Raw genomic sequence first — 21,800 nt, 5'->3', positions numbered from 1 at the left:
ATTTATTTTTTAAGAATTTTCCATGAGCCATTTCTATTTAAAATTATACTAGAAGTTTTAACCAGGTCAATTAGGCCAAAAAAAAAAAAAAAAGTCATTCAGTTTGGAAAGGAGAAAGAAGTAAAACTATCTTTATTCACAGATGACACAATCTCCTTTATAGAATATCCTGAGGAATTAACAAGAAACTTTTAGAGCTAATAAATGAATACCGCAAGGCTGGAGGGTACAAGATCAATACACAAAAAGCAACTGTATTTCTATACACAAGCAATAAACAATCCAAAAACAAAATTAACAATTCCATTTATAATAAAATCAAAAATAAAACACACAGAATGAATTTAATTAAAGAAGTGCAAGATGTGTGCTATGAAAACTACAAAATGTTATTGAAAGCTAAAGAAAAAAATAAATGGATTGGAAGGCAACATTTTTAAGATGGCAGTAATCCCCAAATTGATCTAATTAAACTCAATCCCTATCAAAATACCTGCTGCTTTTTAATTCTTTTTCTCAAAAATTGACAAGTTGACCTTAAAATGCATTAGGAAATGTATTTTAGAGAAGATGGCTAGCATCATAACCACCTGCATTATAATCCCTTGGGATGCTTGTTTTAAAAATGTAAATTCCTGGGCTCCATCCCAAACTTACAGAATCACAAATCTGAGAGTGATGTTCAAGTATTTTTTAAAAGTTCCTTTTTTATGCACAATCATAACACAGAGAAGTTACTTGAGCTTATAAGATTTTCAGTGATATTAACTAGAGGATAACAACGATGATAAAAAGAAAGAGAGAGAGAGAGAGAGAGAGAGAGAAAGAGAGAGAGAGAGAGAGAGAGAGAGAGAGAGAGAGAGGAAGAGAGAGTGAAAGACAAAGACAAAGACACCAGTAACCTATCAGTGGAAGAGCACAGCCCATCACGGTGCCAACCTGGGATGAGTTAGCACCGAAGCGTCCAGAAAACCAAAAAGCATTCAACGTGATCAATGAAGTATTAAATACTGGCCACCTAAATTTTGAAGACATCTGCTGAAGACTGAAACGTATGTTGAGATGTTTGTTCTACTGGTGGTTAGTCACAGAGCCAATTATTTCCGGAGATCACAATAATAAAGGCAAATCATCAGTATAACGAAAGATGCTTACTTTCCTGTTTTCTGTGTTTTACATCCATCTACACTACGGAAACGAGTATGAATCATCCATTCTCCTATTTCCAAGCAAAAAAATCCAGACAGTAAAGTGGGTAGGTATACGCAACAGAGTCAAGATGAGAATCTAGACAGCTTAGATTCCTAATTCATAATTATTTTCATGAGATACACTACATCCCTATAATGGCATATAACATAGGCATACATATGCCATATGCATCAAATTATATTACATAGTCATAAACATGTGGTTTCACAGGTTAACTCTGATCTAAAACTAATATGTTAGCAGCAACAAATATTTCTTTAACAATTATTATGTTTGCCCTTCAAAAAGATTATAAGAACTTTTTGCTAAATAATTTAGATGGCTTAAGTCTCTTAAAAACAGGTAAATGAATACTTGAATTGATGGCACCTTTTTTCCTTTAAAAAATTTCCTTATCTCAAGGACATTTTCTTCAAAAAGATAAATTACAATTCCACGGAAATGTCTGAGAATTAAAATTTATAGAGAACGAGTTCCTTGAATTTTTTACATTCGTCTTAGGCTTGCAGAAGAGCCTGAAAGAATAAATGAGTCTAGTTTGAACACAAAGCTAACTACATTGTTGGTTTTGACAATGCTACATTCTCAGTATTTTTTTTTTCTTTTGTCTTCCATTGTAGATTTAAGATATTCCCTTTCTACACCAAATTCTTTTGTCAAATCTCCTTGTAAATTTATTTAGGTATCTTGATGACATTTTTGGAAATTGCTTAGAAATTGCTTCACCCTCAGACTTAGAAGTTTAGAAATGTTTGATTTCATTTCTATCCTCAATTCTTGGTACAGTACCTGAGAAATTTATAAATAAATATTGGTTGAATGAATAATTTCTCCTTACCTCTTAACACTTTTTTCCTGAACCAGCTTACCACATATATTTAGTATATAATTGGCAAATGTAAATGAGACAAAAAATTAACTACATACGTATGCAGAGTGAGAAAAATATTTTAAATGACATATATAATTTCAGATTTCCTAAAGTTCACTATAATATTGCCAATGATATATGGGCATTTTACTAGACCTATACACATGTGTGTAAATATAAACAGCTAAATTTGAATGTATTATTATTGATCGACTCAGAAAAAAACATTATTGCAAATATTTTATGAACTTTTTTGAATTTACTTTTAGCTATTCATTTTCTACATGTACATTTAGAAGAGGTACATTAATTCAACTTATAACAGAAACAACACAATTTTGTACCATGCAATGAGATCCGATAACTGTAATGAAAACAGTGGCTGTAATAGATTTTGATCATTTTAGTCACTGTTAATTTTAAGTACTAACATTACTATAAAGACTTAAACTCTGGAGTTACAAATTTTTTCATTTATAAAAACTTGGATTACAAGTGAGAGGCATAAAACATCATTTCCGATAATGTATAAGCATGTAAGTTGTGTTTAGCGTTTAAACAATCTATGACTGCGTTTATCAACTACCAAAACAAAAAGTCACTGGGAGTACTCAGACATATTTTTGCTCAGAATAAAGATTGTTAGTATTATTCTAAGAAATGAAAGTAAATTTAAGATCTGATGTTGCAATAATTAGAGACACCAACATTTTCTTACAAAAACTGCATTTGTCACTTCTTGACATCTTAAGGAATATATGTTCCCTGGAAAGACCAGCCTGGCCTTCTTTAGTTTACAGTTCCAGAAATATTCTATGGTTACTTAAGCTGAGTACTGTGCCTCGATGACTCAGATTGCTAGGAATGTACCATCTTTCCCCTTTCTCTGTAATATAATGTGCTCCATTCCTAAAGAACATGATGAAGAAAGTAATATTAAAAACTGGAAACTTAAGGTTATAATCTTCTCTAACCCTCTGTCCACCAAGCCAAGTATGCTAGTATAGGTTTCAGGCTTCAGGCAAACATCAATGCACTTATGTGTTCTCATTTATACAGTGTATGAGTGTGTGCGTGCATGAGTAGAGATTCATATTTTGCTGTTTTGGAAAAAAGGAAACTCTATGTCTCTTTCCAAGGAAACCTTGGAAAGCTTTTGTCTGTGAATTAATGATACGATGATCCTATGCCCAACGAATCAGAAAATGATCTTTACTAATAAATCAACGTATCAAAAGTTATATAAATAACGAAGACAGACTGAAAATACTAGTTTTGACTCAAATCACAAAATATGTCTAACTTGATTAATTTTTAGGTTTAATGTCTGTTATACAGAAATTTTCATAGAGCAGAGATATAGTTAATTATACCAATTTGAGACAAAAAGTGAAGTATCATAGACTAAACCACTGAATCTTATACCCGATGGGTAAACGTCTATCCTAATTTCCCATTAATTACGAGTAAAGCACAAACTGAGATTGGATTTAGATAAAATAATGCAAAATTTGGCTTCTTATAGTGTGTGCTTATCAAGCAGGCCTTAGACTAACATGAAATCAAATTCTGGACAGAATAATAGAAACACAAACTCCTCCAAAATGCACATGATTTGTAATTCTCAGTCTCAGATAAATGTAATTAGAGAAATCTCATCTCCTCAGGCAGAAAGATGAAGTCTTTCTGTAAACTTGTGCTAATTTGTACTAATTTGACTTTTAGTATAGCACTCTAAGATAGCTTCATTTGTACTTAGTGCCTCGAGTTATGAAAATGAAAACAGCTGCTTTACACCTTGCTGCTTATGTTTTTTCTTGCCTTTGCCTCTTGTTTAAATTTTCTTTTCTGGCAGTTTCTCTAGCTAAATACCTTCTAATAAGCTGTAGGGTATTGAGTCCTTCACCACCATTCTCTCCCACCTTTTTCCCCAGAGTATCAAACAGCACTGTCTCTGCTTTGCAGTCGTCCTCAGGACTCAAAACTGCCCTAGAACCCATCTGAAAACTAAGGGGCAAGAGAACCAGAGACTGAATAAAGCTGACTTTTTGCTAGCTATTTTGCTACTCATTTTAAAAATTAATTTCCAGTATGTAATATTTCCTATAAAGTAGGCTAGATACTTTCAGCCCCTTCAGAACCTCATTTTAAAGGTTTCTGGCTCTACAAATGGGAAGGATATACAGTAATTTGTGTTAAAAGAACTAAAGGAAATTTAAGTTTGATTCAGCTAGTCCTAAGTAACTTGCAAACCAAACAAATCAGACTCTCAGAGCTAGTGGATACAAATTAAAGATTTTAATACATCAACCTATTTGATAATGATTTGCCAACACACTACTTAGTTGCATGAGCATATAAATAAAACACAAGAAGATAAACCAAATATAAACAGTACAATAGTTTTTAGGAGTAGAAAAAAGAACTACATATGGGAAAGGTCTACAAAAATAAGCATATTTTACCTGTCATCATCTTGTGAGAATCGCCTTTGCAAATCCTCTTTATTCCACTGTTCTTTTTCATTCCTTTGCTCAGGCTTATCTTGTGTTTTTTCCTCGTCTCCTGATTCTCTGTGTTTTTCATTATTACACGTTTTTGTTATCTCTTTCCCTTTCTCATTCTCATTAATTCTTTCTTCCTTTACCTCTTCCTCCTCATGAACTATCTCTTCACGTTTATCCCCTTCTTTCCCTCCCTCTTCTATTCCCTTTGGCCTTTGAAAGCAACAGAAATTGAAGGCATGCAAATAAACACACAAAAAAGGAAAAGTAAGAAAAGATGCATATAAAATTAAACAGAAAGGTAATGAAAAGTACTAAAACATAAATAAAAATTACATCTTCTTAACGCTGAAACTTTTTTTCAGTATATTCCAGAGAAGCATTGTGTAAGCAACATTTCATTATAATTGTTTTTAAATCACATTTTCCTGCTACAAAGTTGCATGAAAAAAAGTTGTGGACTCTCCATTATAAATTTTTTGATACAATAAAAGTAAAAAAAAAAAATTTAGCTTATGTGCCCATAAACTCTAAAGGTTAGGTGATAAACCCAAATTATACTAACTTATACTAACATTTATAAATTTTGAGAAGCTGAGGACTTTTTTTCATGCATTTATAAAAGTTTCAAAAGGATAAAAGAACATCCTATTTAAAAAGTAATATTCTAAATCGCTGAAATATATTCATCTAGGAAAAAAACTCCCCAAAATATGATTTTTCATATTCCTTAGTTCACTAAAAAATTCAAGTCTTCAAAAAACTGTCACTTTAATTTCAGTAAAGACATAATAAAAGAATTACCTTTTAAATACCAAATATTAAAGATAACTAATATTATTTCAAGTGATCTAGTAAGAAAATTGTTATAAGTTCTATAAAATTCTCCTTGTGAGTTTGAAATGAAATGTAGACTCAAATATAATAAAAAGTAATATATTCATAAGTTCTTATTGCCTTAATCACATAAATTAACCAAATAAAGGATTTTAGTTTATCCAAAGAAAAATAAAGACCTTCTAATATATAATTAGAAGTTTCCTGCTAAAGTCCCCTTACCTGATTTTCTTGTTTCCTCTTGGCCGTTCTGATTGGACAGACATGTAGCTTGTGCTGCTGAAACGAGAAGCACTACTAGTCCTTGAAACCGCAGATATATCACTTACATCACTGTCCGAAGATTTAGTGGAAATATTATCTGCCCCTCTATGAGGATCCCATCCTGATCGATACTGTTAACACAGATTGACAAATACGCAGAAGTTGTCAGTATTACCACACAAAGCAATTATTAGCTTCTCCTATTTCAGCACTTTATTGTCCACAGAGGTTACTGCAAAACCCCCACTCAGTTGCATATAAAACAAAAGTGAATGGCAATTATCCTAAGAGAAAAATTCAATTTATATGAAACCCTCGATTTTAGCAAAGGCAATTAGAGCATTTTCGCCACACCCCAATGAAGGCCATTAAAATAGTTTCACAAGAGCAATGGCCTCAAGAAAGAACACTTAGGTAAAATCTGGGAAATAAATATTTGGCTTAATATTAGAAAGTGAAATTTTTTTATTTCTAAATAATTTCTAAATAAAAAAGTTTGAAAAAAAGTATGATAAAGTTGCCGCTGTACTGTAACTTAAAGAAACCAATTTTTGCAGCCATCGATTTTCTCTTTAATCCATTATGCTTCACTGAAAACCTAGAGATAATACAAAATCTAATTATTAAAACACTAACTTTTTTAGAAGAGCCAAGAGAAAAGAGGAAGTTTAATTTCTGAATGGTTGCTGGAATTTTGATGAATCCTAGAAATACTAGAAAAAGTAATTATTATTTACAATAATTCAAACTTCCTGAAATTGAAATAATCAGATAGTTATCTGGCACAGCCAGGGTGGAGGGTGTTCTGGGTGTTCAAATATTCTGGTAAATCGAAAACCATTATAAATGCTTTATGTTAATAACATTGGGATGTAAAAAATAATACTTTGGAGTCTGGAAAACCTAGAGTAAGGAAAACTCTTACTAGCTGGGTAAACTTGAGCAAATTATTTAACCTTTAAAAGCCTGTTTATAAAATAATAAGGATATCTTCCTTTCAGGGTTGTTTTAAAAATGAGAAATACGGTAGATACTTAAACAACCCAGGGGTCAGGAGAATTGACCTCACGCACAACTGAAAATCAGCATATAAATTTCGATTCTCCTAGAACAACTACTAATAGCCTACTGTTTACTAGAAGCCTTACTGATAACAGAAACAGTCAATTAACACATATTTTATATGTGATATGTATTATATACCGTATTCTTACAACAACTATAAGCTAGAGAAGATAAAATGTTAAGAAAAGGAGAGAAAATATATTTACAGTATTTGTTGAAAAAACTCGTATAAGTGGATCTGCACAGTTCCAATCAGTGCTGTTCAACTGTCAAATATAATACATGTCTGTTATCTGGCATAATGTAAAAAAATGCAGCCAATATTATTACTGTCCCGAAGCTATTACTGGGTGAAGAGAATATCTACTAACAGATTTTTTTTTTTAACTATATGCACTTCAAACATGATACTGAAATATCTTTATCTAGTCAATTTTGCAATGGAAATTTTTCTAAGCATAGATAGTGGTAAATTTCACAAAGCCTTAGAAAGATGATTATCTTATGTAAACCATTTACTGTGACTTGAAGAATTATTACTTAAGAAACAGGTCTGTATGAATAACATTCACTGCAAATAATAGGGATAAACATTTGGCTAAGAAAAAATTAATTGCACTAGGGTGTAGTATAAACATAACATCAGATTCAAATGATACGAGTTTTTTTCCCAGGATCTTCCAAGATCCTTTTCTTCAAGTATACAATAAAGAGATTATTTCTAAAGCTCCACAGAATTTTAAATATCAAATCCTAAGCTAGAAATCACATTCTAATTAGGTGAAATATTGGCTTTTCTTAGTCCACTTTAACTTTCCACTTCATTAGACAAATCTCGATTATCCCAAATAATACAATTAAATTCTTCAAACAATTGCTGCCTTAAAAAAATTTTTTTTTTTTTAGGAAATAACTATGTAAACAAGGCCCTCATGTTTTATTTTAAAGAAAGATTATTTACAGTGGATTTATTTGGAGAATATCTAGTCCATGATATTGTTTTTCAAACTAAACTAAAGTCATTTTAAAATATCCAAAACAAGTTACTTTAAATGAAAATGTCTTTGGTCATTAAGAATAGCATTTCAATGGGTAGATCAATATTATTTATGCTGGCCAGTATACATATGTATATATACACAGACATAATATATTTTATGTTTATCTGTTTCACCAAATTAATTAAAAGTAAATTTAATATCAAGTTGAGACATAAATGGAAGCCTTTCATTTTATTTGCATATTTCTTGGACATTTCATTTACATGAGGAATGTATGTTTCAAGAAAATTTTCAAAACCATTAAACTGTTCAATGAAAACTGTACTGTATTTGGGAGACTTTATCTTTCTCATTCTTATGATTTAGAATAAAAAAAAAGAGAAGCAGTCTGTTGTTATATCTTTTAAAATAATTTACTGGATAGATAAACAGTTCTGGTATTATAGTTTTCCTGTTGCTTTTGTTCATGAGATTATTAAATCATCTATATTTGAATGAAAAATCATAACTTTTAACACCAGGAGGTAGTAAAGATAGTAATGTAATCATGAGCACATGCTATAAAGTGGGACTGAATCAGTGGCCTGAATCCTGGCTACAGAAGTTATTAGGTTTATGATCTTGGGCTAATTGTTTCCGTGAGTTCTAGCTGTTATCTGATATAATGTGGATAACGATCATATCCGTCTCCTAGGCTTGCTGCAAGGATTAAATAAGTTTGTAAAGCACTTAGCACAATATCTGACACATAACAAGTATTTCATAAATGACAAATGACGATGATAATGATGATGATGATTAGATAGTAGCTAAACACCAGCTTAGCATCAATTCCAGGAATATCTTTACCAAAATAAATATTAGGTATAAATATCCAACAATAAATAATTTTAGGACTGCTCTAAGCTACAGTAAAAATATAACTGTTTCTACATATATCCAATATATTTGTTTCAAAAATATGTTTATAAGGCAAAAATTAAATATTAAACCAAGCCATTCCACTAACTCCCACTACATCACCAGGCCTCACTTCCCCATTTGACCATATTCATCCACATCCCATCACCTCATAGGGAATTACTGATTCCCAGCTGCAGAATGAGAAACAGCTCTACCTCAGTAGGAAATATTTCTTGGCTGACAAAGAAGATGTTTCATTTACAATTTTTGTCTCTGGTACTTTATCCTGATATCTAAAGCTCCATGGTATTTGTGCATACCATACCTTCTGGATTGGTTTCTGTCCGATTTACAGTGCCTACATTTCTGAATTCTTACTGCTTATTTAATTTTGAATTTCATAGCATTCTGACTTTGCATAGTCTAGCCTTTGTCTTTTTAGGTAGTCATGACTTGTTATCCTATTGCTATGACTCACAGGTGCATAGAGAGTAGCCTAAGTCTCAATAACTATTTATTTATTTATTTATTTATTCACTTATTTATTTATTTATTTATTTATTTATTTATTTATTTATTTATTTTAAGTACGGGTGATGTATACTGGGCATATCTTTGACTAAGATCTCTCAAATAATCTAGTTTGCTGAACTAAAATTTTGGATATGCAAAAATTAAGAAAAAATAAGATTCTGTATAGTGTAGTTTTATGTCTTCTTACGTAATTCATCACACAATACTTCTTATCATAGATGTGTGTGCTCATGTTTAATTTTCAAACCCTTTATTAGAGTATAAGCTCCTAATGGCCATGACAATATCTTTCATATTTCTGTAACTCTCTTAGCACTTCAGAGTCAAAGTTTTTAATTTAATTTAATTTAAATTTAAACTTTAAAGTTTAGCTTTTACCAGTAAGATAAGGATAAATCCCATTTTAAAGATTGTTGTGAGACGTAAGAGAAATAAGATATTCAAATACCCAATAGTGTGCTTAGTACATAGCAGCTGCTTATTGCCAGTGCTTAAAGCAGAGGGTCATTAAATAAAAAGACACTGAGTGTAACAATTTATATAAAGAAAAAATAGAAATTAGCCAAAATCTCTAGTTTGATAATGATTCTGCTATCTACTCAAGGCTTGCACCAAATGCATTTCTCTGTCTACTTCTAAGCAACAGAGCATATTTAACTTTGGGATATAGCTCATGTTTCCATTACAAATAGACACAGGATAAATAAAATGTGAAATTTGGAAAGTGAGAAATAATAAAAAAATATTTTTATAAACTTTAGAACTTATTTTAAATATATTTAGAATCTAATATCTTCATACATACAACTCATCAAAAGCTCAGAAATCAAAGTAATAAATGACCTAACACTAGAGTTTACTTTTAAAATGGTTCCTTTTTTTGCCCTTCCTGAACGTATTTTTGTTTGTCCTAAGGTATAAGAAGTTATATATATATATATCTATATATAGATATATAGGTATAGATATATAGATATATATATATAGATATAGATATTAACAGTAAGATAGAAACAGCTAAATTATTATACCAAGGTAATGAGTTACACATGTGAATAAATTGGTTCATTTATTTAGAAAATGGTTGGTGTTATCTTTGCATTATACAATAAACAATGTTTTAAAGAATTAGCATGTATTAGTTTACAGCTGACAGATGAACAATGCATATGCTCATCATTCTATCAGGACAAAAACAAAGAGGATTTATTGCATAGGATTATAGGATACCCGCTGAAAACTGTGTTCTGATTAGAGATCATTAAAATCTCATAAGAGAGTGAGGAAGCTTTTCCCGACAACAGTTTGATGTTTTGCACATTACTATTAAGCACATCGCGAACTAGAAAAATTTACAGGAAATTATTATTCTTCAGGCTGTTTGTTCCTGACTCTAAGGTGTTCACTCCTAAGTGGCCTGGAAAAGTTAATGTTCTCCCTATTTCTCTAACATTAGTGGAAAGTAAAAGCATGGCTATGAAACTCTACTGAAAGGAAAATTTTGATTAAAATTCTAGAATAATATTCCTAAGAAAAAAGTATATTCAAATTTCTCAAATAAAATTATTTTCTCCAGTCTACTCAAAGTTCTTAGATTAGGTAATTTCCTAGATTGATTCTATGCAGCAGTGGTCCCCAACCTTTTGGGCACCAGGGATCGGTGGTCTTAGCAGAATCTAATGCCTGATGACCTGAGGTGGAGCTGAGGTGCTAATGCTAGCGCTAGGGAGCAGCTGCAAATACAGATGAAGTTTGGCTCACTCCCTGGTGGCTCACTTCCTGCTGTGCGGTCTGGTTCCTAACAGGCCATGGTCCAATACAAGTTAGAGACCGCTGCTCTACAGCATCTCAGCAACGCGAGCTGTTTGAGCTCTGTACGTGAACTTAGACAAAACATGGGGGAATTATGAGTTCCCTTAAGCATTACTAGTCTTCAATTTAATAAATATCACTAGAAAACTATAATTTGTGGTCTAAAACTCTAGTCTAAAAATTTGTTACTGCAAAATACTGGGCAGTAAGAAAACCTAAGTTTGAAGGAAAATAGTTTTATGCCATCAAGAAGTATTTGGAAAAAAAATTCATATCATATTCCAAGAGAAAACACAAGTACATCAAAAAAATTAGGACATACATAACCTGGATAGAAAAAATTAGGGCACACATAATCTGGAAGAGAAAAGAGAGGCTGACTTTCGGGCAGGGCTTTGCTATCAGCCTGGGGGCACAGAAGAGACACGAACAGACAGAGCAGAGGGAGCCTTGGCACTGCAGTCAATAATCATGTGAGCAGAAAGACGTTATTTTCACTATCCTATTTTTATTTCATATCATAATATAAAGAGAGTAGCTGTTGTCTTTTGATAGTGCAGGTACTTTCTCTTTGAGGAGTTATTTCCAGATGATTTTCTCTCTGTCTGAGGCAAGGCTCTTATCAACGAATGCCCTATGGCAAAACAATTGTTTGTCAGATAATTTTTGTTTAGATAGTGCTCCAAAAAAGGGTATTGTGCAATAAGTCTCTACTTGGGAGGGAGAAGACAATAAGGAAAGGCCACAGAAAATTAAGGAATTAAAGACTAATTTAAAATCTAGCCTTGTAAACAATATTCTGCAAAGGAAATCCTGGCTATAAAAGTCTTCTTTAATTCCTTCAAGGAGAATTAATCCTCGAGTGTTCCTAAACTACTTTATTCATGCTTTTCTTAAAGTTTTATCATATGGCTGTCTGTCTCCTCTCTCTCTGTCTCTGTCTCTCCCATCTATTTATCTACCCACCCATCCATCCTACTAGATTATAAACTCCCTAAGGATAATGACTCATTAATTTCAGTAGTCTCATTATATTTGCCCTCACCTTTCTTCCAAGCTTCAGATTTGTATTTCTGGATTTTAACAGGACATTGCCATATGTTGTTTTATAGGCACATCAAATTCAATGTGGCTCAAACCAAATTTATACTCTTTCACCCCAAATCAGCTGTTCTTGTACCCTCTGTATTCCCTGCTTTATTTACTAGGATCAATATTTAACTAAAACCTAGAAATTTGTGTTATTCTTGACATCTACTTCTCCAATATTCTCCATTCTAATCACTCAAGAAATATGGCTCACTCATTTTAAGAAACAAATATCTTGATTTTTAAGAGCTTAAAAATGGGTCCTTGGTCTTTCATGATAGTAATTAGAGTCTATTATACCAATGTATTTGTCATAGATGTTGCTGAATACCTACCAATAGTCTTTCTCCCCTTTTGTCCTTTACTAAAAGAATCCAGATTTATTTTGGTGGTCTAATGACGAAATGATGACAGTGATGACAACAACAATAAGAAAACAACTTCATTCTTGTAGCTAGGGTGATCATTTGATTTGAGTTTGGCCTCTGATATAAGCAAGAACCTAGGGAGTGAGGTTTGGAGAAAGCTATTACTTTTCTGATGATAGTGGGCTGACTCATCTAGTATGGCCATTTGCCTTTCCCTCTTTGCTTTTCTTTCTGATTGGAGTTTAAACATGAGTTTAGGGGTGCAGTAGTCATTCTGTGACAATGGGGATGAATATCTTATTCTGACAACAAGGAGCAGGAAAACAAGAAGCTTGGCTCCTTAAATAGTAGCTCCAATCCTGAGCTGTTGTTTGAATTGCTTGTAAGGAAAAAAAAATCCTTATTTATTCTGATAATTTTGTAAGGTTTTTTGTTTTGAACATCTGAATGCAAATCTGAATGATATACCACTCATCCTTTTCTGTGTCAGAAAAATATTTTCAGACATCATTGTATAAAAGAACATTTTTTAGCCAGCAATACTGATGAAAACCATAATGTAGTCAGTCATCTAATTTTAATAAGAGGCAGTATATAATAGCGACCATGGGATAGAGTTGAAAGATATGAATGCATAACTGCTCTCCCATTTACCGGTAGCTATGTAATCTTGGGCAAATCTCTTAACTTCTGTGAGTCTGATGTGTGTTTTAAATAAGATCATAGGTCTTGATGCATAGTAAATATTTATCATGATAATAATTAAGCATAGTCCATGATGAAACTAAAGCAGCTCTAGATTTTAATACTCATTTTTCATCATCATTCAGCTGTAATCTCAAATACTTTATCTTGACTTGATTAGAAACCTGTGAAATCTAGCTAGAATTAAGAAATATCATAAAGAAACTCTCATTATCCATAAGAATCCTTGATACTTGGTCTTTTGCCAATATCTTTAAATATTTTTATGGCTTATCATATGATTTTTATATTTTTAAAATAATATTTGTATATTTTATTAGGATATAGAGTAAAGATATTACAGATTGCGAGTGGCAAGCTTGCATTCCAAAAGTTATGATAGAAATAAGATATGAGTACATAATGGTAAGACCAAGGTCCTGGGAAGTTAAAGAAGGTAGAAACACAACAAAATTTAATGGACTAGAGATATGAAGTGGGGCTCCATTTCAAATAATTTTTTAGAGAGTAATAGAATAACTCAAGGTACTTGTATCTAAGAGAATCAGAACTAAATAATAGCCTGAGCGACCACCTAGTGTTGAAAAACCTAAAAGGACATGAGGATTACGCTGACCCATCAAATTCAGGCAAAGGACAGAAATAATTACATTCTGTTGAAAATCTAGACGAGGCCCACTACTCTTATTCCTTGTGTGAGACAACAGAGCAGCATCGACTGTGTTTGCACTAAGATCATTTGAAATGAACCCAACAGTCCAAACATGGCAAGAAATAACAATTAAGTCTTGCTTGGACTACGGCTATAGCCTCTGAATGAGAATCCTTGTCTTTAATCTTCTTTTCAAGTGCATCTTAAGTATATTATTAGTGTTATCTCTTAAAAGCAAAAACTTGTTCATATTGGTAATTTCTTTAAAGCCCATGTGTGTAAAGACAAATATTCTACATTTTTAAAGGAGTGACTTAAAGCCTCCCTACAATCTTGTCTCTGCTATCTTTTCTATTCTTATCTCCTAATATGTATCCCCACGTGTTTCGTATTTTTATTCTTAAGAACCACTAGCTGTTCTTAAACAGGGCTTGTACTCCTAGTCTTCTATAACTTTGCTTAAGCTCTCCCCTCTGCCTGATATATCCTTCACCTCATATATTACCCTGCAATGTATTCCCAAATTTCTGCAAGCCAAATGAAGATTTCTCTTCTTATTCTTCCTTTGCAGGGTTTCTTTTCATTATACCACTCAACACAACTATTACGTATGAACATTACTTATGTACATTTGTTTCCTTAATTTGATTGTGAACTCCTAGATTGGAAGGATTATACCTTCCTTTCTCTCTCCCTCTCTTTCCTTTCATCCTCTCTCTTCTTTCTTTACACTTGCTCCTCCCTTCATCACTCTCTTCCTTTACTCCTTCCTCATTCACTCAGTTTTTTGTTTTTACTGTTATTCATTTGATTGTTTCTCTGGCAATTTTTTTCTGTTAATGTTGCAGAACCAGAATCCAGAATTATAGTTGATCAGATTCCGAGGCATCCAGGTAAGCATTTCTGAGTTGCAGGAAAGAGAACGTTACTAAATGTCCCCCAAAATTACAAAATATGTTCAGATATACAAAAGAGGACTCACATAACCACCCTTTAAGAAAAAAGCCCAGGAAAGTTCCTTGGTGCTGAAACATACATATAGTTATTTGCTCATTGAGTTATTAAAAAATGTCACAATATTTTACTTATTTGTTATTCTTATTTTTTTTTTAGGCAAGGTAACCCTTGTTTGACCTTACGGATTGCAAGGACCTTGTCAGCTTACAATCCCTTTTTATTTTTTATGCTTATAGCACCTGGTCTTCCTAGGTGGTCTCCCATCCCAGTACTAACCAGGCCCGACCCTGGTTAACTTTCGAGATCAGATGGGATCAGGCTTGTTCAGGGTGGCATGGCCGTAGACACTAAAATCACAATATTTTAAAGGTGAAAGTGATGTCAAAGAGGATGTAACATAGCCTCCTCATTTTATAGATGAGAAATCTAAGAGAGAGAAGTTGAGCGAATTGACTAAGAATATACAACTTGTTAATATTAAAGTCTTTCTACTTTTCATTTAAAAATTTTTTCATAAACTATAATTTCACTTTTAATGGGATATTAGGCAAGCATATTTAGAATCAATTTCTTTATAAAATATTCACATATTGTTTTTGTTCAAGTATATTTAACGTATTTTCTTCCTTTTCTAAAATTTTGAAAATTCTATCTAAAATGATATGTATAATCAGAATACAAAAACAGCACGAATATAACATTATAACACTACTTTTTAACTACTTTATAACTATAGTTGGATAGATTTTAAACAAGAAAAACTTTAAAATAATAAAAAAAAGTATCATAAAAACTAACTCAAATAAAAAGATGCTTATGGATTAAGAAGTACAAATTGGTAGTTATTAAATAGTCACGGGGATGTAAAGTACAGCTTAGGGAATATAGTCAATAATATTGTAATAACTGTGTATAGTGCCAAGTGGGTACTAGACTAATGGGGGGATCACTCATAAATTACATAAATGTCTAATCACTATATTGTTCACCTGAAACTAATGTAAAATAATATTGAATGTCAAGTCTAATTGAAAAATAAAAAATAAAAAAAAAGATGTTTTATGTCCTACCGAATTAATTCTTTTATATTCCATCTAAAATTCAAGCAATTTTTTTTTCTTTTTGGTTGAGGGGAGAAAATGGGCTCAAGAAGTAACATGTTCATACATGACTGGACTGTGAAAACTGCCATCCTTGTTATGAGTATCCTTAATCATGAAAATGACCTGAATAGGGCCAATCATAAAATCATAGCCATTTCCTTTGTTAGTCAGGAAGCTATATTAAGCTGGTGAGTTTTGGTTCATCCATCAGAATGGAATTTAACTGTCAGTTTTTTTTTTTTAATTACCCATACTTGACCTGTTATAATAGATAACAAAAATAACTATCATTACTGGGCTCTCCTATGTGCCAGGCCAAATTCCATATCCTTTAACATATATTTCTACATTTTGAAGTTATCACCAGCCAAAAGTTCCTTCTCTCATATGAGATATATTCAAGGTTAGTTATATTATTTCCATATTGGAATATTATCATTATTTTATAATTTACAAAACTGATGAAATAGAAAAAAAATCAAAATTCCATGTTTAGGAAAACATTAGTAAATTTGTTTTGCTAATAAATAATATCTGTAATATTTTCAATTGAAGAAAATTACAATAACTTTTTGTGCTCATGAACAAACTATTACATAATAAAAATATAGTTATGTTCAAATTATAATTAGCCAAATTAAATTGAAATTATAGATGCGGATGGCTCCACATTGTCCTTGTTGACGGACTGTCCTAATTGACTAAAGGTTTTGACTTAAGTGTTTCAAACTTAGCAATCAATTACTTCATATAAAGTAACAGGTAAAAACATTATGCATATAAATTAATTATGTAAATCAAAATTATTAGGCCATAAATTAATTTAAAATGTATAAATTTAATCATTTGTGAGATTACGTTGAGAAGAGAGCCTGATAATGATCAGAGATTACTGAATCAATGAATAAAACAACATTAGATGAATAAATGAAATAAAGAAAACCTATTTCAAACCTAATTTTAAAGATTAGGCTCTGAGTTTAAATGATTTGCTTAATTAATGATGAGGATGCCTAAAATCCAAGTGTTAATGCAGTCTCCAAAGTACCATATATTTGTAGCACTTTATAGATCACAGGATTCCTTCGATTTGCACACAAAAAAAGTTGGATTGTAAAGAATTATTGGGCAATTTATCCAGTCTTTTTTGAATAAGTGGTAGAATCAAAATTAGAATCCAAATCTTCCAATTATTTCTCAGTATTCTTTCTATTATGATTAACTCTAAACAAAAACCAATAATCATATGTCCATTAGACAATTTGCTGTTGACTCTTATGCCAGTAACTCCCATACTTTCTCCCGAAGTTCATACCTTGTTCTTATTTTGGCACAAAATACTTAACAGTCACTTCCCCTAAAACCTCTTCCAAACACATGCCATCTCTGCCATTATATCTTCCTCTCAGCATCCATGTTCATATTTTTTTATCCAAAAAAATCCCATTAAGTGCTTATTATAGCCAAAGCAAAATACTTGCCACTGGAGAAACTACAAAAATGAGTAAAATATAGTCCTCATTCTCAAGAAGCATAAAAGAGAAAAACTAATCAAATAATCACCATATAAAACAGAATATATGTTTTAGGTGATAAATGTCATGGGTTCAGAAGTTATATATATGTTTTCACATCTCTATTGATTTGAACATTCTTATGGCTGCAATTTTTTATCTATGTTTAATTAATCCTTTTAGATTTTATAAAATTTGAGTTGGAATGAATGTTAATGCTCTATTTATCATATTTTTTTTCTTCCTTATTTCTCATATCCTCCTTGATTCTCTCTCCATATCATTCGTCCTTTGTATCCCTTGCATGGTATTCTAGTTGTTAGCAAGCCAGCAACTCTGGAGGCTTGATGAAAGCAAAGGTGAATGCGTAAATCTTTTTTTTTTTTTTTTTGCTGGAAGTAAAAGAAAAATGCTTCCTCTGTGTGTTCTTAGGAAATACAATACAGGAAGAAATTATGCTCTTGGTAATAGCAGCTATTGTCCATAGATTGACCTTTTCAGCAGCAAGTAGCCGAATGTAACTTATTTAAAATTATTTCTTTTGTCAATTTTTAGTAACAATATATTTACTAAAAAAAGAGAAATTAAAATTTCTTCTATAATTTTATAGCATTCTATAATATGTAAGCTGCTGTCTTAGTCATTTCAAATGACTTCACAATTAATAAACATCTTTTTTATATTTCTTGGCCTGATGTGTAGTTATACAGTAGGAGGCAGCAATTCACAAATACATGTAAAGAAAAGGGACCCATACTTAAATGTCGGCATAAAATTATGGATAAGAAAACCATATATAAATTTAAATGTGGTTTTATGACTAAGAAAAATAATTTAAAAAATAAACTTGCAAACATAAAGCTAAATATATTTCATCTACTAGGATATAAGAATGTAGTTGAAAAAAATCAAAAAAGGAAAGTAACATTTTAAGAAATCAAAACAATATAGCTAATTACCTTAAAAACAGTATTCACATTATAATCAAATATGCTTTCGTAATGTATTAAAGTGAGAATTTAAAAGACCATTAATTACTCTGTAGAGATCTGTTATGGTTGAACTGTGTACCCCAAATTCCTATGTTGTAGTCCTAACTCACAGTACCTCAGAAAGTGACTGTATTAGGAGACAGGACCTTTACAGAGGTAATTAAAGTAAAATTAGGACATATGGATGGGCCCTAATTCAGTATCACCTGTGTCCTTATAAGAACAGGAAATTTGGACCCACAAAGAGATGAACATGTGAGGACACAGCAAGAAAGTGGCCATATGCAAGCCAAGGAGAAGGTCTGGGGAAAAACCAAACCTGCCAACATCGCTCTTGGACTTTCGGCTTCCAAAACTGTGAAAAAATTAATTCCTGTTGTTTAAGTTACCTAGTCCATGACATTTTGTTATGGCATTATTAGCAAACAAATACACAATGTTAAGAAAAAAACCCTAAATTTGGAAACTTTTAAATTCAAAGATTAATCACAGATAAAAATATAAAATTTCCAAAATTCCATGAAAATTATTTACCAATAACTTTTTAACTGTACATCTTTAACATAAAGTAAGGTGTATTTGTTCCTATGAGACAATACAGAAATGAATAGTTGTTGCTTCCATCACTAAAACATGGAGGAGAGAAATTCTCTTTTGGCTCAGAGCTTTAGGGGGTGTGTGTGAGTATGTGTGTGGGTGCGCGCACGTATGTGTAGATATATAGATAAATTATGTGTAAATGTAATTTTTTCTCTCTTTGAAGTTGAAGTACATCCACCTTGCTAGGGAGTAGAAATGGTAATAATAATAATTTTCTAATAAAACTGGTAAAAATAAGACAACCAAAATAAATTTTCAGGCTTAAAATTGTCGTGAATTTTTATATTTTTCTTCCCATTCTGTCCTTATATTTTTAGGATTACCTTAAAAATATATTTATATATAAATAGATTATTGATGGTGACGAATATACCTGAACTCCCAAGGCATATATTGGTAAGAGCAAGTTATCTTCTGTAAACAATTTTCCTTTTCTCTTTCTTCCCCATCACTATCATCATCATCATCATCATCATCATCATCATCATCACCACCATCATCACCTACAGCTAACATTTAATTATTCCATATTATTATATTCCAAACTCTGTTTAAGCTATACATATATCTACCTCTACATCTATCTATCTACCTACCTACCTATGTACCTACCTATCATCTATCATCTATCTAAAGAGATTTAATCTTGAAAACAACTTCAGGAGGTAGGTACTACTACTAGCACATTTTACAGAATGAGAAACCTAGGCACAAGGATGCTGATCAACTTGCCCAAGGTCATACAAATAGTGACAGAGGTAGGATTCAAATCCAGGCAGTTTGAACCTGGAGTTCACACTTTTAATATTATTTTCTGCAGTCTATATTTAATCATAATCAGTAAAAATAAATTGGAGAGTGATTAACAAAACTGCCTATTTATCTCTTTATTGCTGTAATCAAGACTTCAGAAGCTGTGATGTGAATACGGCTGCTACTGGGTTTACAGTCATGCAAACCAACAGCAAGAAGTTACATTTCCAACTGCTCCTTCACCCCTGATATATTGATCATCCCTTCCTTTATCTCAAAGATAAATTACATAAATACATGTAGAAATATTTTTACTTTCTTTTAAATTCTAGTGTTGCGCATTTTAACGGAATACAAATGAGAACTCTACCCTCACAAACGTGAATAAGAAAAAGCCATAGAAGGGAGAAAATAAGATATAAAGGCTTTTAAAAAATGATTTTATCTAGTTCCTTCTGCATTTCAATCTACCACACTGTCTTTTAATTAGGCTATCCAGCCATTTCTTGGTTTTGTAGGTGGGACTGAAGATTTTCAAATCATGCCTTGATAAAGATTACCCTTAAACTTCTTGCACCTCTAGGGCCATAGTGTATATTGCTGTCCTTACTTGTTAGTTTAATAATCTAGATTTCAAAATTTATTTTTCTGTTCATAAATATATCTATTAAGGAACAAGCACAGAGTGATGTAAAAAAGTGCACAGAAGGCTTGGAGGCAGGATGGCTTGGACCAATAGCCAGACGGTCTAGAAGGGTGTGGCCTAATTGGGGGCCAGGAAACAATCTACAGTGTGCAATATTTTGCCAAAAGGTAATTTCAGAAGCTGGAGGAGAGAAGGGGAATCTAAGAGGTGGCAGCAGCACCCAGGACATAGCAGACTTTCTCAGAGCCTTGTGGGCTAAGTCTGGCAATGAGAATGCTTCTGGGTAATGTAACTTCTTTTTTTTCTCCCTATGCTCCCATATCAACAATTTCACAAAAATCCTCGTAAGATTTTCCTATAGAAAATGAAGCTACCTGGTTGCAGGGTTATGTAGAAATGAACATAATAGAAAAACTTGACAAAGTAGAATAGAAGTTTAGATAAATGGTGTTTCATTGAAGAAATCCAGGTGCAGCCATGGCATTTCCTCTGGCATCTACATCAATAAGCGGTAAGATTTCTTGACCTGGTTAGGGATGGGAACTATGAATAGGTGATTTTAATTCTGATTTTTAAAAATGAAACCTTTCTGCTAGGCATCTGGCTAGACTAAGCCTAGCAGGAATTTTTTGAAAATCTGAATCCTTCCTCTGTTCATGAAATAGTAGACTGCTTATTCTAAGAAAAAGATATTTCATTACTTCTATTGGACATCTCAACCTATTCCTGGAGGATCTTGCAGTGCGGAAACTGGGTTACTGAAATCACTGCTATTAGAATTCCCCTGCTCTATTCATCAGATGACTCTACATAATAACACTGGCACAGTGGTGTCTGTTTTATGTGAAGACCCGGTTCTCTTGGTCGTTTGAGAACTGATGCTACTGCAGCTCTTCCTGCAGTGGGCACAAGGCCTAGCCCGACTGTAATGCTGCTGCACTGTACTCTATGCTACCAGCAACTCAACTTTTCTGCATAGGCAAAAAAAAAAAAAAAAAAAAAGAAGAAAAAGAATTTCTTTAACATTTTATTTCAGTCACTGCTGTGAAATCAAAACATATCTTTATTTCTTCATTTCTAATAAATATCTGTATTTTCATGTATCTTAGTAATTTAAACAAGGCCACTTGATCTATATTTTAAAATTTGCTTTGTATAAACTTAGTTTTCAGTTTTAAGATCTGTTTATGTCACCGCTATTAAGGAGCATTTCTTTTTAAACATCCATACCTAGATGTGTTCCTGTTAATCACTTCCTGATGGTCAGGCTCATTTAATGTCAACCTTGATTTAATTTTAGTAATTTAGTTTGTAATTTCTTATCACATATTACATTCCAGTGTCCTTTTATTTTTTTAATCTCCATATCCCCTGAAGATTCATTAATTCTTTCCCCCTAAATTTGATTTTTCTTTTTG

At 32.1% G+C, this 21,800-nt stretch overlaps 1 protein-coding gene and 1 pseudogene across 50 annotated transcripts in view; both read right to left on the bottom strand.

Annotated features, from left to right (window-relative positions):
• Positions 1-21,800, bottom strand: part of RIMS2 (regulating synaptic membrane exocytosis 2) — a 526,738-nt gene that overhangs the window by 121,758 nt on the left and 383,180 nt on the right. For 46 of the 50 annotated variants that reach the window (XM_036232917.1, XM_036232918.1, XM_036232934.1 and 43 more), the window contains one exon: positions 5,647-5,819. The exons of 3 other annotated variants lie outside the window; for them this stretch is intronic. In XM_036232917.1, coding sequence (XP_036088810.1) covers positions 5,647-5,819 — 173 coding nt within the window. Of the gene's footprint in view, positions 1-4,548; positions 4,801-5,646; positions 5,820-21,800 lie in introns of all 50 variants that reach the window. One more of the 50 variants, XM_036232966.1, reaches the window with a different exon arrangement.
• LOC118612325 lies at positions 15,002-15,120 on the bottom strand (annotated as a pseudogene).

The sequence above is a fragment of the Rousettus aegyptiacus genome, unplaced genomic scaffold (assembly GCF_014176215.1).
Source record: "Rousettus aegyptiacus isolate mRouAeg1 unplaced genomic scaffold, mRouAeg1.p scaffold_m13_p_15, whole genome shotgun sequence".
Taxonomy (NCBI): Eukaryota; Metazoa; Chordata; class Mammalia; order Chiroptera; family Pteropodidae; genus Rousettus; species Rousettus aegyptiacus.
Note: the sequence above shows the minus strand (reverse complement) of the source record. Positions and strands in the feature narration are given on the sequence as shown.